This window comes from Nicotiana sylvestris, chromosome 2 (assembly GCF_000393655.2).
Source record: "Nicotiana sylvestris chromosome 2, ASM39365v2, whole genome shotgun sequence".
In the NCBI taxonomy this organism is placed as follows: Eukaryota; Viridiplantae; Streptophyta; class Magnoliopsida; order Solanales; family Solanaceae; genus Nicotiana; species Nicotiana sylvestris.
Window position 1 is genome coordinate 121,033,115 of NC_091058.1, and position 15,743 is coordinate 121,048,857.

At 40.7% G+C, this 15,743-nt stretch overlaps 2 protein-coding genes across 2 annotated transcripts; one reads left to right on the plus strand and one right to left on the minus strand.

Annotated features, from left to right (window-relative positions):
- Positions 1-481: 481 nt before the first annotated feature.
- On the minus strand, positions 482-2,280 carry LOC104230945 (cytochrome P450 89A2-like). The gene has a single exon (XM_009783863.2). It carries the CDS (start codon positions 2,195-2,197, stop codon positions 644-646), a length of 1,554 nt encoding a protein of 517 aa, XP_009782165.1. The 5' UTR covers positions 2,198-2,280; the 3' UTR covers positions 482-643.
- A 12,728-nt stretch (positions 2,281-15,008) lies between these two features.
- On the plus strand, positions 15,009-15,383 carry LOC138885509 (uncharacterized). Its single transcript, XM_070166462.1, has one exon. It carries the CDS (start codon positions 15,009-15,011, stop codon positions 15,381-15,383), a length of 375 nt encoding a protein of 124 aa, XP_070022563.1.
- The last annotated feature ends 360 nt before the right edge of the window (positions 15,384-15,743 follow it).

A 15,743-nucleotide genomic window follows, 5' to 3' on the forward strand; every position in this document is an offset into this window, starting at 1 on the left:
TCAGGAGGTGTTGCAGCAAGTTTAGCAGTAATCTGTATCTTGATTAATGATCCTATACGCCACCTATGCACGCAAGTAGCCATCTCTCCAGTTTTTATACTCCTAATAACCTTTCAATTACAACTTTTCACCAAAAAAATATAGTTAGGTCATAATCTCTCTCTATCCACTTTTATTTTATTTTTCTGTTTTGCCTAATAGCATTATCAGAAAAGTAAATGTGAGCAACTTCAACTGACATGGAATTCATATATTCCTTCAAAGACCAAAACAACAATTTCTTTGGGAAGGTAAACAATTTTCCATCCTGCCAGAGTACAGGCAAATAACCAAAAAGAGCATAAACAAATTTCTAGTTATACTGATCTCTTCATTGGACGATCTAATTATGACAAGGAAAATGAACACCAGGACAAGCACCAAAAGCTTAACTAATGCGACGGAGAGGAACAACTGCAATGAACCAAATGTACAACACATAAGACAGAAATATCCAGTTTCAATTATATTCACTACTAACTACTAAGCTAATATTGCAGCAAGGCATTAATAATCATTCTCCCTCTACCTTCCAGTACTATATGGAGGAAGTCCATCAACCGGGAACAATGCAAATAGAAAGAACTACTAGTAATTACCAAATTCAAACAGAGTTAACTCTAGGGCAGATACGAGCTCGTAGAGGATTCTTCATCACAACGGTGAATTCTAGCTTCTCTGAAAGATCAACATCATCTCCCTCCACAGCATCCCATCGAAAATGCCAAACCAAATTAGCCACAAAGTATTCCAAATGAAGCATAGCCAAAGCATAGCCAGGACATATTCTCCTACCAGCTCCAAATGGCATCATCTTGATCTCTCTACTTCCTGTTATATCAAACCCTTCCTTATCTGATCCCTCCATTAAGAACCTCTCTGGCTTAAATTCCAAGGGATCCTCCCACACCTTTGGGTCCAAACCCATGTCGGCAACCATGAAATTGATGGTGGCATTCTTTGGGACGACGTAGCCGTTCAGTTCTGCTTCCTCTGTCACCGTATGTGGCAGCACAAAGTGACCGGGCGGGTGTCGCCTAAGACCTTCTAAGATCACTGCTTTCAGGTATGGCATTTTGTGCAAATCTTCCTCATTCACCACCTCTTCTGTCAACTTGCTCTGTTTCTCTCCCACTACACTAGCAATTTCTTGATATAGTTTTTCCTGAATGGAAGGGTTTTTGACCAAGTTGGCCATAACCCACTGTAAAGCGGTGGACGTCGTATCAGTTCCGGCGCTTAGGAATTCACTACAGAGGCTAACCATTTCTCCATAATTGAGGTTCCTGTTTTCCTCTGGCAATTCCAAATTCAACAGCGTATCCACATAAGCCACGACTTCTTCGTCAGGCTTTTGTTCTTTGGCCCTACTACTTCGAGCTTCAATCAAAGGAATGAAGATCTTCTCTTGCTCTTGACGTAGTTCAATCAGTTCCTTCCAGCGATTCCTAAAGATTATTTTTCCAATTCTAGGAAAGAAATTGAGTATATTGAATCGCCGGAAACCCAGGAGAAGCCTGCGCTGTACACCTTCAATTTGTTTGATTTGAGCCTCGTCGAGCTTGTCCCCGAAGCACATCAACACAAGTAAACAAAACATAGCATACTGAAAATGATCAATTAACCTGATAGAATAATCGGCTCGGGCGTGAAGGAGCTGTTGAAGGAGGATACCCAGCACCCAAGACCGGGCCTTGGAGTAGGACTTGACGCGCGAAGGGTGGAGAATTTCAGACGTCAGATTTCGCCGGAGAAGACGCCAAACAGGGCCGTAAGGGGCGGAGCTGATGTTACGCTGGTTACTGCTGACGACTGCACTGGTGGGGACAGCTCTTGGCCGGTCGGAGAAAACAGCGCCTTGTTGGACTAAAGCTTGGTAAGCTAAGGAGTGACTGGATACGAATATGGCGGTACGAGACCCAATATTGAGGGTGATGAGAGGACCATACTTAGCCTTGAGGTTACGAATGATTGGTTCCAAGTCGGCGAAGGACCTTCTCGCCCATAATAAGCTTCCGATCACCGGAAAAGTGTAGGGTCCCGGCGGGAGTTTCTTGTTTTTCTGATTGGATTTGGAATTGTTGGAGATAAGATTAAAGAGGGATTTGAGGATGAAAGAGATGCAGAGAGTGACGACGATGACAAACCACGTTTCCATTATTTTGTAACTCTCCAGAAATTACAGTACTTCTATCCCTCTCTCATAAATATATATACTACTATGTAGATGAAGAGACGGAAAGAATAATCTAATGCCATATGTCGTGATGCAACGATAGTCACACGCGATTTTTGTGGAATTTCTTTTTTGAACGTATCTTTTTTGGGCTAAAGCAGAAGTTATATAGTACTATAATCTCATTGGGTTTAACTGGTATATAGGGATAATGTAAAAAAATATTACATTATTAGACTATTTAAAAAATATTTATACGTAAAAATTTATTAAAAGTAAATTTTTAATTTTAAAAGTAAGATATTATAATAGGTAAAAGTAATTTGATAATGTAAAATTCCTAACAATTAAGGTGTGTAAATTTCTTTACACTTTATTAAGTATATAAATTAAACTCATCCTCATCACTCCGTGAATAAATTGGTGATTTTAGTCATTTATAATTTGAATGGAAGAAAATGACCCTTTAAAGATTTTTATATGTTCTTATCAAAATTATTATGTGAAAAAGTAAAAATCTCTTATAAAAAATATAAAATTAGAAAAATAATCATTCAAAGTGGGAACCAAAAATTCATTACAAGTCACGAAAAGAAAACTCGAAGAGAAGGAGGGACATATTCTTTTAGGAGTCAACATCAATTGAGAAGTAAGTCACCAAACTTAGATATTTCTTCTAAATAATTTCAGATCTTTTGATGAGCTTTAATAGTTAAGGTCCTTAATTCAAGCTTAAGATATGTACTTACATCTCAACAAAATCAGTCGATATCCACGTGCAAAAAATGGAAAAATAAATGCACATTAAAATCTTTAAAGCTTAATTATTGGAAAAAGAATATACTGTGAGCTTTAGGGATACTTCTGGGCAACTCTTTAATGGATTTCTAGCACACTTTGGTTTATTTCCTGCAAATCCAAAGAAGAGTTAATTCCATTGGTTTTTGAGTTCATATAAACTTTACAGATTCTACCAACGATGGCTTTTACACAGTGTTTTATAAGGCTTTTGTGGGACTCGTCTCGGAGCTCGCACCGGAGCGGTGCACTATCGAAACGCTTGAGGCTCATGTCCGAGGCTTAATTCTGTGAGGCTTACGCCCCAAACGCTTGGTTGTGCGCCTTAAGCATGTAAGCGTTATTGTGTTAAAACAAAAATCAAAAAACTGTTAGAAGAATAAAGAAATGTATAAAATAGTAAAGAATCAGAAATATTCCGAGTCCACAATTTTCTTGTGCGTCCTTAAGGAATTTTAACCCCCTCACACGTTGCCAAGGTAATGGATTAAATCCTCCCAGGATAAAACGGAATAAACCTTCCTGCAACAGTGGCAATACAAACTGCAGGATACCAACGAACTCAAAGAACGGAGCAAAATCACACTTACGAATTTGAGAGAGAGAGAGACTGCGAATTAGGATGCAGTATTTCAATCTGTTATTTCCTCATTAGGCATACAATCTGTTATTTCCTCCCGAGGTCGTTTTGACTTTTGGCATACAATCTGTTATTTCCTTTGACGTAGATATCCTTTGACGTTTACTTCTTCTTGGATTTTCTTCATTAGGCATACCATCTGTTATTTCCTCCCGAGGTCGTTTTGACTTTTGGCAGGTCACTTCACTTTCCTTTTTATACGGATAAATAGTTTCAAAGAATTCAGCATTATCTGATTCTATTATCGTATTAATGTGAATCTCAGGATTTTCTGATTTATGAACCAGAAAACGATATGCCTTGCTATTGGTTACATATCCAATAAACACACAATCAACCGTTTTTGGACCTATCTTAACCCTTTTAGGTTTAGGAACTTGTACCTTAGCTAAACACCCCCACACTTTGAAGTATTTCAAGCTAGGCTTCCTTCCTTTCCACTTTTCATAAGGAATGGACTGTGTTTTACTATGAGGTACACGATTGATTATCCGGTTAGCTGTAAGTATAGCTTCCCCCCACAAGTTCGGTGGTAAGCCAGAACTTATTAGCAATGCATTCATCATCTCCTTCAATGTTCGATTCTTCCTCTCCGCAATTCCATTAGATTGTGGAGAGTAAGGGGCAGTTGTTTGGTGAATAATGCCATTTTCCAAACAAATTTCTTCAAAAGGAGATTCATATTCGCCACCCCTATCACTTCTTATCATTTTGATCTTTTTGTTTAGTTGCGTTTCAACTTCACTCTTGTATTGCTTGAAAGCATCAATTGCCTCATCTTTACTATTAAGTAAATAAACATAGCAGTATCTCGTGCTATCGTCAATAAAAGTAATAAAATACTTTTTCCCACCGCGAGATGGTGTTGACTTCATGTCGCAAATATCTGTGTGAATTAAGTCTAAAGGACTTGAATTCCTTTCAACGGACTTATAAGGATGCTTAGCATACTTTGATTCCACACATATTTGACATTTGGAATTAATGCAATCAAATTTTGGCAATACTTCTAGATTTATCATCTTCCGCAAAGTTTTTATGTACTTTAAACCGGACAGAAACAATTATAGGAGTAGAAAGCAACAAGGCTTTAGTCTCCAACAAAGTATAAAGAAAACAGTTTAATAATCAACACAGAAACGTTAGTAATAAAATTCCTTAAGCTTGTAAGCGTTACTGTGTTAAAACATAAATCAGAAAACTGTTAGAATAAAGAAATGTATAAATAGTAAAGAATCAAAAATATTTTCAGCAGAACCGCGGCTAGCGGGGCCCTCTGAACTTTCAGATCCGAAGCCGAAGCCGAGCGAGCGACGACGACGTCGCGAGGGTTCATTCTCTTCAACTCCTTTTAAGAGCTTTAAGAAGTGAGTCTATATATAAGCACACAAATGTGATTGTTCCTCACCAATGAGGGACAAAGTGCAAGACAAAAGTTCACTTCTTCAAATTTTCATTTTCCTCCATTTTATTTCCCTCCATTTCCAATTCACACTTCTTCTACTTTAAAGCCCAATGGCTTAAAGTCCAACAAAGCACGCCTAACGCTCAACGCTTGGGACTCGCCTAATAATTCCTATGCAAATCATGTGTTAGATTCACTAATTAACACTAGTAACTCTCAAAATTCTTTAACAAATGTATGATTAAAGTTCTTTTTATTATAGGAATATAAAAATTATGAATAACTCAAATAACGAACCATAGTATTTTATTTTTACTAATTCAGAACATCGAGAGGGTAAATACCATTTGAATATTTCTTCTAAAAATAGATAACCCAAATTTATATCTTTACTTGATAGAGCTTCATGTTTTAGTTCTATAACTCTCAAAATTATCATACATTTATTATTTACTATTTAAAAATAATTTTATATTTACTTATGAATGAATAATATTTTAAATTACAGTCTTGATAAAATTTATTTAGTATTTCTTTTTAAGAAGGTAAAATATGCAGTTTGATAATATTTTTAAAAATTATGATTTTTAATTGTTTGAAAGTTAAGACGTTGTATTTAAAATTACATTATTTATACTTGACAAATATACTAGATATTTTATTTTATACGAGTTTCTTTAATTGTTTTTATTTTTCTTGAATTTTTAATGTATCTTATATATTTTTCTGTGTTATAATGCTATATTATTAATTCATAAATTTCAAACATTAAAAATTTGTGAGACTTACACCTCATGTCTCGAGGTTTTCACCTTTTCACGTATTAAGTAAAACGATTTGATTCACGCCTTTGCCTTTTAAAACACTGCTTTTACATGTAAAAAGAACAATGTGTATATCTGTTGTTCTAATTAACCAAAATAAAGAACAATAACAGTTCATAATACATATTGTAAACTGATTCATGTATGATATAGACTAAACACTGTTTTATATCAATGGTGGAGAAAAAGAGGCTTCTAACAACAGAGTAGAAAGCTACCTTTTATCCTTGAATTTGACCTTGATGTACTTCCAGAATATCTGAAAATTAAAGCAATAAACACTTTAATTCATAATATTATAATATTACGAAGTGCATAAGTCTGACGAAGTTCTAATGCAATGAACCTTCCATGCCCAAAGGTCAATAAGAATTTCGACTTAAGTTCTTATGCACTTTGACATGCTCCAAAGAACTAACTCATCTTTTTCATGCAAACTCACAAGAATAAAATCAAATAAATCAACAAACTGAAATAATCAGAAGCACATTAGAATTGTTGCTTAAATCCAAGAAAGTTATAGGCTCATCTATTCTGAAATTTCCCAATTTGAAAAATGATAAAACCTTCGGAAACCCCAATATTTTTTCAAGCAATTTTTTTTGAGTTTCACAAAATAAAGATAACAAATTTCGAACAATAAACAAAGTAGAACAAAAATTAATCAATTAAGCGTTGGTAGTGTAGGTGGAACGCAAAATTACCAAGTTAGTCTTTCTCTGAATAACACAAATCAACAACCATAGGGGCACAACAGGAATTTTGGCTAGAACAGAAGCATTGTAGTAGAACAAACTGCCTCGTCAGCAAGCAGGGATGACAACAGTCTCTTAGAGCCTGTTTGGCCAAGTGTTTGGGAGGCCAAAAATACTTTTTTCCTCAAACGAAGTACTTTTTAAAAAATTTAAAATGTTTGACCAATAACATAAAAGTATTTTTGGCCAGCAGCAGAATCAGTTTTCCTGCTTTTGGAAAGAAGCAGAAGCAGAAGTGAAAAATTAATTTATTCAAGACAAAATTATCCTCACCATAAATTTATATTTTTCAAATTATCCCTTACTAATTTAAGTTTTTTCTTTCATTTTTGTTTCTAATTTTTTTACCATTCTTTTAAAGTTAAAGATATCGATCATGACTCAAAAAAAATCACAAGTCGTGATGATACTTAACTCAACCCGCTAGGTAAGCCAACTAACAGAAAATACAACTCAACTGAGATTATAAGAGAATAGATAACTGAACATTTACAAATTTACCCAAGACGTGGTAGTACGAATCATGAGCTTCTAAGACTTGAAATTTCAAAACTAATACAAAATAAATACACGTTCTGTTTGAAGGTTACATAAACAGATTAGCAACAACCTAAGCTACTAAGGACAAGTGGCAGCTATATCCAAAACGCACGAACATCTTCCGAATCAGCACTCGACATCACCAGCAGCTCTGCTTCAAAAATTTATACACATCGTACAAAAGTGTAGTATCAGTACAACCGACCCCATGTACTGGTAAGTATTTTGTCTAACCTCGTCGAGGTAGTGACGAAGCTTTTAGTTGAAAGATGCTTATTGTTATAACATGTACATTAGACTAACAATATAGGCAGTTCATGTGACGACCCGGCCAGTCGTCTCATGAGTTACCGCTCCGTTTTCCTCATTTCTGCTTCTTATTGCTTTATCTATCGGTTCTATATGTTATCGGGTTGGTCGGATCGAATCCGGAAAGGATTTGGCAAGATTTGAGACACTTAGTCTCTTTAGAATAAGTTTAAGTTGGAAAAGTCAACCATATGTTGACTTATATGTTAGAGGGCTCGGATGAGAGTTCCGATGGTTCGACTAGATTTGGGAGGTAGTTTGTGGCTTAGGAGCATGATTGAAATAAATTTTGGAGGTTCGTAGTAGATTTAGGCTTGAATTTGCGAAGTTAATATTTTAGCGATTTCCGGTTGATAGGCGAGATTTTGATATAGGGGTCGAAATGGAATTTCGAGAGCTGCAGTAGTTCCGCTGTGTCATTTGAGATGTGTGTGCAAAATTTCAGGTCATTCGGGCGTGGTTTGGTTGGGTTTTTGATCGAAAGCGTAATTTGGAAGATTTTAGAAAGTTTGGCTTGAATCCGATGTATTTTGGGTGATTTAATGTTGTTTGAGGTATTTTGATGATTGGAACAAGTTTGAATAAAGTATTGGGATATGTTTGTGCTTTTGGTTGAGGTCCTGGGGGCCTTGGGGTGGTTTCGGGTGGTTAACGGAGAAGTTGAGAAGTTATTGCAACTGCTGAAATTGCTGCTTCTGGTGTTTTCGTACCGGCGGCTTGGGGACCGCAGGTGCGAGAGAGTGGCCGCAGAAGCGGCTTATGGGGATTTGTTAGGGATCGCAGAAGCGGCTAAGAAGACCGCATCTGCGGAGTCGCAGATGCAGATGGATGATCGCAGATGCGGATGTGGTCGATTAAGTGATTTCCGCAGCAGCGGAATAATGACCGCAGATGCGGCACCGCAGATGCGGTTGAAGGACCGCAGATGCGGAAAGGCCTGGGCAGAACATATAAGTTATTTCATTTCGCGAATTTAAGTTATTTCACCATTTTTGACTTCAACTTGTGAGCTTTTTGGGCGATTTGAAAGAGGGATTTCAAGAAAACTTCATTGAGGTAAGGAATTTGGACCTAAAACTCGTTCCTATGCTATTATTTCATGGATTAAAGCTAGAAATTATGGAAATCAAAGGTTAAAAATTGGGGAAACTAGGGCTTGAAAACATAGGCCTTTAATTGTGAATTTGAATGACCATTTGGGGTCGGATTTGAGAACTTTTGATATGTATGTACTCGTGGGGAGATAAAAAACCTATTGATGTGAAAATTATTGAATTCCGAAATGGGCCCGGGGTTCGAGTTTTGGTAATTTCGGGATTTGTGCCCTTTATTGATTGTTTTCTCTTGGGCTTCGTTCCTTTAGCATATTATGGCGTCCTCGTTCTGATTTTAGATAGATTCGACGCGAGTGGAGGCCGATTCGAGGGGCAAAGGCATTGCGAGTTAGAGATTTAGCCGGTTTGAGGTGAGTAATGATTGTAAATGATGTTCTGAGGGTTTGAAACCCCGGATTGCACATCGTAGTGCTATATTGAGGTGAGACATGTGCTTGATGACGAGCGTGGGGTCGTGCACTATTGGGGATTGTGACTTGGTCCATTCCGATTGATGATTTTACCACGTATTTGATTGAAAACTGTTTGCTATCATTATTATTTGGGCTGAATACCATATTTGGGCTTCCTGTCAACTGTTTGAACCCTTCGAGGCTTTTTATTGATATTTCCTCACTGTTTGATTTTATATTTGAACTCAGTCATGCTATTTTCCCACTGTTTTCATACTCAGCCATGTTTACTCAGTTTTATTACCTAAATGATATTTTAAATGATGTTTGGGCTGAGAAACACTGTTTTACTATTGCCCGATGGGCTTGTGAGGATTTTGATTGTGTAAGGCCGAGGGCCTATGTTGTGAGGAAACACTGATATTGATTTGAGGCCGAAGGCCTGAGATATATACGCCACGAGGTGGCTTGATTGATATGAGGCTGAGGTCCTAGTATTGATGCCACGAGATGGCTTGATATTGCGCTTGGGCCGTAAGGGGCCCCTCCAGGAGTCTACACCCCCCAGTGAGTGCGGGTATCCATTGTGATGTGAGATTGAGCTCGAGGCGCTGGTATTGTGATCTGAGATGTGAGCCTGAGGGGCTGGTAGTGTTCTGAGATGTTGCCCGAGGGGCGGATTCGTTGATACTGTGCCCGAGGGACAAACCTTTACGTGTTTATTTTTCCTTAATTGCCTGTCCACTATCTGCTTACTTGTTGAAAAAGGATTTTCCTTTTCTTTTAACTGATTTTCTATTTTCAAATGGTTTTACTGCTTTATTATAGAATGTTTTGTGCCTTACGTGTTTTCTTGCTTTCAGTCTTTATTTACATTTGTTACTCACTAAGTTGGAGTACTCACTTTACTCCCTGCACCCTGTGTGCAGATTCAGGCGTAGCTGGTTCTGCTCCCGAGTGCTGATCCTTCCAGCTTCAGGCGGACATTCGGAGTTCACGAGGTAGCTGCTTGACGTCCGCAGCCCTGTGTTTCTCTATCTTTATCATCTCTATCTCCTTTCAGACAGTTGTACTAATTTATAGACTTAGCGGATTTGTATTATGACTTATAGATGCTCATGACTAGTGACACCCCGGTATCGAACTGTGTTGGGTTGTTCTTCCACGTATTTATGATATTATCTGCTACTTTGGATTATCTATTCATGTTTAGACTGTTTCTAAATGCTAAATTGTTAATAATTGAAAAATGGGAAGTGTTGGCTGGCCTTGTCTTCACGAGAGGCGCCATCATGACCGGGTCCAGGTTTAGGGTCGTGACAAGTTGGTATCAGAGCCTAGGTTATATAGGTTTCACGAGTCATGAGCAGGTTTAGTAGAGTCTCGCGGATCAGTACGGAGATGCCTGTATTTGTCCTCGAGAGGCTGCAGAACCTTTAGGAAAAAACTTCATATTCTTGAAATTCTTGTCGTGCGAATTTGTTGACCCGAGTACTAAACTTTTGTTATTCTATTCTCTCACAGATGTTGAGGGTGTGCGCTACCGGTCAGGGTGGACGACCACTAGTACCACCAGATGTGGCCACTAGAGGCCAAGGATGCGGCCGTAGTCGTGGTAGGGGCAGAGCAGCACCTGCAGATCCACCAGCTGCTCCAGTTCAGGATTAGTTCCAAGTTACGGATGCTCCAGCAGCACCAGCTCAGGCACCAGCTGTGCCTATTATGATTTCGGGTCTTCAGGAGGCCTTGGCTCAGATCTTATCAGTTTGCACTGGCCTAGCTCAGGCGGTTTAGCCACTACAACCGTAGCTATTTCTCAGGCCGGGGGAGGCCATCAGACTCCCACCGCTCGCACACCTGAGCAGGTCGTGCAGGGACTTCAGATGTCGGGGGCGCATCCAGCCCAGCCGGTTGCAGCTGCTCAGGACTATGTAGTTCCTGTCATGCTGTAGGATGAGCAGCGTAGGTTGGAGATATTTGGTAGACTTCAGCCTCCAACCTTCAGTGATGTAGAGGGCGAGGATGCCCAGGGCTTTTTGGACAAGTGTTAGAGGATGCTTCGTACAACGGGTATTCTAGAAACCAACGGGGTCGCTTTTACCACCTATCAGTTTTCAAGAGCTGCTTTCACTTGGTGGGAGGATTTTGAGAGGCGCAGGCCTTTTGGTGTAGCACCCGTTTCCTAGCAACAGTTCTTCATTCTCTTTTTTGGAGAAGTATGTGCCGCAGTCTCGCAGAGAGGAGCTGCATAGGCAGTTTGAGTGGTTGCGTCAGGGGGAGATGACCATGTCGTAGTATGAGTTGAGGTTCTCCAAGTTGGCTCATTATGCCATCCGGTTGGTCCCGACAGATAGGGAGAGGATTATGAGGTTTGTTGATGGCCTCACTTATCAGCTTCACATTATTATGACCAGAGAGAGGGTGATTGGTGCTACTTTCGAGGAGGTTGTGGATATCGCCTATGAGATTGAGTCTATTCGTTGCTAGGATCAAGAGGAGAGGGAGGCCAAGAGGCCTCGAGGATCTGGTAGCTATAGTGGTGCTCCTTCGAGGGGTCAGTTTCAGCACGGCAGAGGCCGTCTATTCAGGTCTGCTCAGCCAGCTCGCCCAGGTTATCGTGGGGCATCGTTGGGTCATGGTTCTCATAGTTCTCATCAGGGCCAGTCATCACTTAGTGCCCTTCCAGCTCAGAGTTTGACACATGTTCCATCAGTTCAGGGCTCTTCTATGCCGAGTGCATCTGCTAGCCACTCTGGTGCGAGGGGTTCCCTTTAGTCCCCTTCTCCAGCACCTGGGAGTTGTTTTGAGTGTGGTGAGATGGGTCATATGTGGAGGCAGTGTCCTCATCGTTTTAGTAGTTCATATCAGTAGAGAGGTAAGTCATCGGCTTTAGCGCCAACTGCTTCATCACCACCTACCCACCTAGCTAGGGTTGGGGTCAGCCAGCCAAAGGCCGCCCTAGAGGGGGAGGTCAATCAGAGAGCGGTCAGGCCCATTTCTATGCACTTCCAGGCAGACCCCGATGCTATTGCTTCAGATGCTGTTATTAGAGGTATTGTTTCAGTTTGCCATAGAGATGCCTCTGTACTATTTGATCCCGGTTCCACCCTTTCTTATGTGTCATCATACTTTGCTCGTTATTTGGGTACACCCTGTGAGTTTCTTGCTTTACATATTCATGTATCTACCCCAGTGGGCGATACTGTTGTTGTAGATCGTGTGTACCGGTCGTGTGTGGTGACTATTAGGGTCTGGAGACCCGACTTGATCTATTACTATTGATCATGGTGGATTTTGATGACATTTTGGGCATGGATTGGTTATCTCCATGTCGTGCTATTCTGGACTATCATGCTAAGACAGTCACATTGGCTATGCCGGGTGTGCCACAGATCGAGTGGCGAGGTGTGACTGATTATATTCCTAGTATAGTGATCTCTTTCTTGAAGGCCCAACGTATGGTTAGGAAGGGTTGTATTTCATATCTAGCGTTTGTGAGGGACGTCGGAGTTGAGACTCCCAATATTTATTCTGTTCCTATTGTGAGGGGTTTTCCCGATGTGTTTCCTGTAGACCTGCCGGGTATGCCGCCAGACAGGGATATTGATTTTGGTATTTACATGGTGCCGGACACTCAGCCCATTTCTATTCTGCCGTATCGTATGGCACCAGCGGAGTTGAAGGAGTTAAAGGAGTAGCTTCAGGAACTCCTTGATAAGGGGTTCATTCGACCTAGTGTGTCACCTTGGTGTGCGCCGGTCCTATTTATGAAGAAGAAGGATGACACAATGAGGATGTACATTGATTATATACAATTGAACAAGGTAACAATTAAGAACAAGTATCCTTTGCCTCGTATTGATGATTTATTTGACCAGCTTCTGGGAGCGAGAGTGTTCTCCAAGATTGATCTCCATTCAGGTTATCACCAGTTGAAGATCAGGGACTTGGATATTCTTAAGACGACTTTCAGGACCCGATATGGTCATTATGAGTTCTTGGTGATGTCTTTTGGGTTGACAAATGCCCCAACAACGTTCATGCATTTGATGAACTGCGTGTTTCGGCCTTATCTCGACTTGTTTGTCATAGTCTTCATTGATGATATTCTGGTGTATTTGCGTAGTCAGGAGGAACACGTGGAGCATTTGAAAGTTGTGTTGCAGATATTGAGGGAGGAGAAGCTTTATGCAAAATTCTCCAAGTGTGAGTTTTGGTTTAGTTCAGTGGCTTTCTTGGGGCACGTGGTGTCCAGTGAGGGTATTCAGGTTGATCCGAAGAAGATATATGCGATTTAGAGTTGGCCTAGACCGTCCTTAGCCATAGAGATTCACAACTTTCTTGGTTTGACAAGCTATTATCGTCGGTTTGTTTAGGGATTCTCATCTATCGCATCGCCTTTGACCAAGTTGACTCAGAAGGGTGCTTCATTTGTATGGACGGACGAGTGTGAGGAGAGTTTTCAGAAGCTCAAGACAGTTTTGACCACCGCTCCAGTGTTGGTTCTGCCATCAACTTTAGGTTCATATACCATATATTGTGATGCTTCAAGAGTTGGGATTGGTTGTGTGTTGATGCAAGAGGTAGGGTTATTGCATATGCTTCTCGTCAGTTAAATCCCCATGAGAAGAACTGCCCTGTTCATGATTTGGAGTTGGCTGCCATAGTTCACGCGTTGAAGATTTGGAGACACTACTTGTATGGTGTGTCTTGTGAGGTGTTTACTGATCATCGTAGCCTCCAGCACTTGTTCAAACAGAAGGATCTCAATTTGAGGCAGCGGAGGTGATTGGAGTTTCTTAAGGATTATGATATCACTATATTGTACCATCTGGGAAAGGCCATGTGGTGGCCGATGCCTTAAGCTGGAAGGCGGTCAGTATGGGGAGTTTGGCATATATTCTAGTTGGGGAGAGACCTCTTGCAATTGATGTTCAGACCTTGGCCAATCGGTTCGTGAGATTAGATGTTTCGGAGCCCAGTCGGGTATTGGCTTGTGTGGTTTCTCAGTCTTCCTTATATGATTGCATCAGTCTTCCTTATAATCTGCATTTGCTTGTCCTTAAGGACAGAGTTCAGCACGATAATGGCAGAGATGTGACCATTGGTGATGATAGGGTGTTGAGGATGCATGGCCGGATTTGTGTGCCCAATGTGGATGGGCTTCGGGAGTTGATTTTGGAGGAGGTCCATAGCTCGTGGTATTTCATTCATCTAGGTGCCGCGAAGATGTATCAGGATTTGAGGCAGCACTACTGGTGGAGAAGAATAAAGAAAGATATTGTGGGATTTGTAGCTCGGTGTCTCAATTGTCAGCAGGTGAAATATGAGCATCAAAGACCGGGTGACTTGCTTTAGCGGATAGATATTCCAGAGTGGAAGTGAGAGAAGATCACTATGGACTTTGTAGTTGGACTTCCACAGACTTTGAGGAAGTTTGATGCTGTTTGGGTGATTGTGGATCGGCTTACCAAATCCGCGCACTTCATTCTTGTGTGTACTACTTATTCCTCAGAGCGGTTGGCAGAGATCTATATCCGAGAGATTGTTCATTTGCACGATGTCCCAGTTTTTATCATTTCAGATAGGGGCACTCAATTTACATCGTAGTTTTGGAGGTTTATGCAGCGAGAGTTGGGTACTCAAGTTGAGTTAAGCACAACTTTTCATCCTCAGACGGATGGGCAATCCGATAGTACTATTCAGATATTGGAGGACATGTTGCGTGCTTGTATCATTGATTTCGGAGGGTTATGGGATCAGTTTCGACTTCACACAAAGTTTGCTTATAACAACAGCTACCAGTCGAGTATTCAGATGGCTCCATATGAGGCTTTGTATGGGAGGCGGTGTAGATCTCCAGTTGGTTGGTTCGATCCCGGTGAGGCTAGGCTATTGGGGACTGATTTGGTGCAGGATTCTTTCGAGAAGGTGAAGGTGATTCAGGAGAGGCTTCGTATAACGCAGTCAAGGCAAAAGAGTTATGCTGACAAGAAGGTTTGAGACGTGTCCTACATGGTTGGTGAGAAGGTCCTGTTGAAGGTTTTGCCCATGAAGGGTGTTATAAGATTTGGGAAGAAAGGGAAACTGAGTCCGTGGTTCATTGGGCCTTTTGAGGTGCTTCGGAGGATTGGGGAGGTGGCTTATGAGCTTACCTTGCCACCCAGCTTATCGAGCATGCATTTGATATTTCATGCTTCTATGCTTCAGAAGTATATTGTGGATCCGTCTCATGTTCTGGGTGTCAGCACGGTTCAGTTAGATGATGATTTGACCTATGATATGGAGCCAATAGCTATTTTGGGTTGTCATGTTCGAAAGTTGAGGTCAAAGGATATAGATTTAGTGAAAGCACAGCAGAGAGGCCGACCTATGGAGGAGGTTACCTAGGAGATCGAGCGGGAGATGCAGAGTAGATATCCTCACCTGTTTGAGGCTTCAGGTATGTTTCTTGATTCGTTCGCGGACTAACATTTGTTTAAGCTGGGGAGGATGTGACGACCCAACCAGTCGTCTCATGAGTTACCACTATGTTTTCCCCATTTCTGCTTCTTATTGCTTTATCTATCGGTTCTATATATGATCGGGCTGGTCGGATTGAATCCGGAAAGGATTTGGTAAGGTTTGAGACACTTAGTCTCTTTAGAGTGAGTTTAATTTGGAAAAGTCAACTGGATGTTGACATATGTGTTAAAGGGCTCGGATCTGAGTTCTGATGGTTCGGCTAGCTTCGGGAGATGCTTTGTGGCT